The sequence below is a fragment of the Rhincodon typus genome, chromosome 40 (genome assembly GCF_021869965.1).
Source record: "Rhincodon typus isolate 14 chromosome 40, sRhiTyp1.1, whole genome shotgun sequence".
In the NCBI taxonomy this organism is placed as follows: domain Eukaryota; kingdom Metazoa; phylum Chordata; class Chondrichthyes; order Orectolobiformes; family Rhincodontidae; genus Rhincodon; species Rhincodon typus.
In genome coordinates, this window is record NC_063371.1 from 7,574,160 (window position 1) to 7,574,740 (window position 581).

The 581-nt window shown below is 59.0% G+C and overlaps 1 protein-coding gene across 1 annotated transcript in view; it reads left to right on the forward strand.

The window, feature by feature from the left end:
* The first annotated feature begins 207 nt into the window (after positions 1-207).
* The window catches only part of LOC109913936 (transmembrane emp24 domain-containing protein 4-like), a 13,282-nt gene continuing 12,908 nt past the window's right edge, over positions 208-581 (forward strand). The window contains exon 1 of the mRNA XM_020513503.2: positions 208-421. Coding sequence (XP_020369092.1) covers positions 223-421 — 199 coding nt within the window. The 5' untranslated portion in view covers positions 208-222. The remainder of the gene's footprint in view (positions 422-581) is intronic.

Below are 581 nucleotides of genomic sequence, written 5' to 3' on the forward strand. Positions count from 1 at the left end.
AGGGTGGGGTCGGATTGCAGATGGCGGAAGGGTCGGAGGATGTGTCAGCCTTCCTGCTCCTCTTATGCTGCTTGGTCTGCTGTGTATATCCAGCTCTGCACCTTGTTATCTCGTGTATTGGACAGCTGAGTTCACCTTTGGAAGCATGCGCAGAGCTTGCGCGGGACCGGCGGAGGGAGCATGCAGATTGTGCTCCTCCCCGTGGCAGGATGACGCAAACGCATGGCTCGCCTCCTGGTTCCGGGACGCAGGCGCAGTGTAGGGGCTCTGGACAGCGGTAGGGCCATGCGTTGCGGGCAAGTTGTGTTGTCGGTCTGGCTGAGCGTTCAGCTCGGCCTGTCCCACGGAATCTACTTCCACATCGGGGAAACTGAGAAAAAATGCTTCATCGAGGAGATACCCGACGAGACAATGGTGATCGGTGAGTAGCACGACCTGAGGCCGGCGCCTTTGGCATCGAAGTGGTATCAGCTGGAAAGCAGCCCCTTCGCCAGAGTTTGGAAACCTTCTGGGAGCGAGAGTGCCCCCGACTGGCTGGCACTGGTCATCACTCCCTGCTATCACTGGCTGGCACAGGCCAT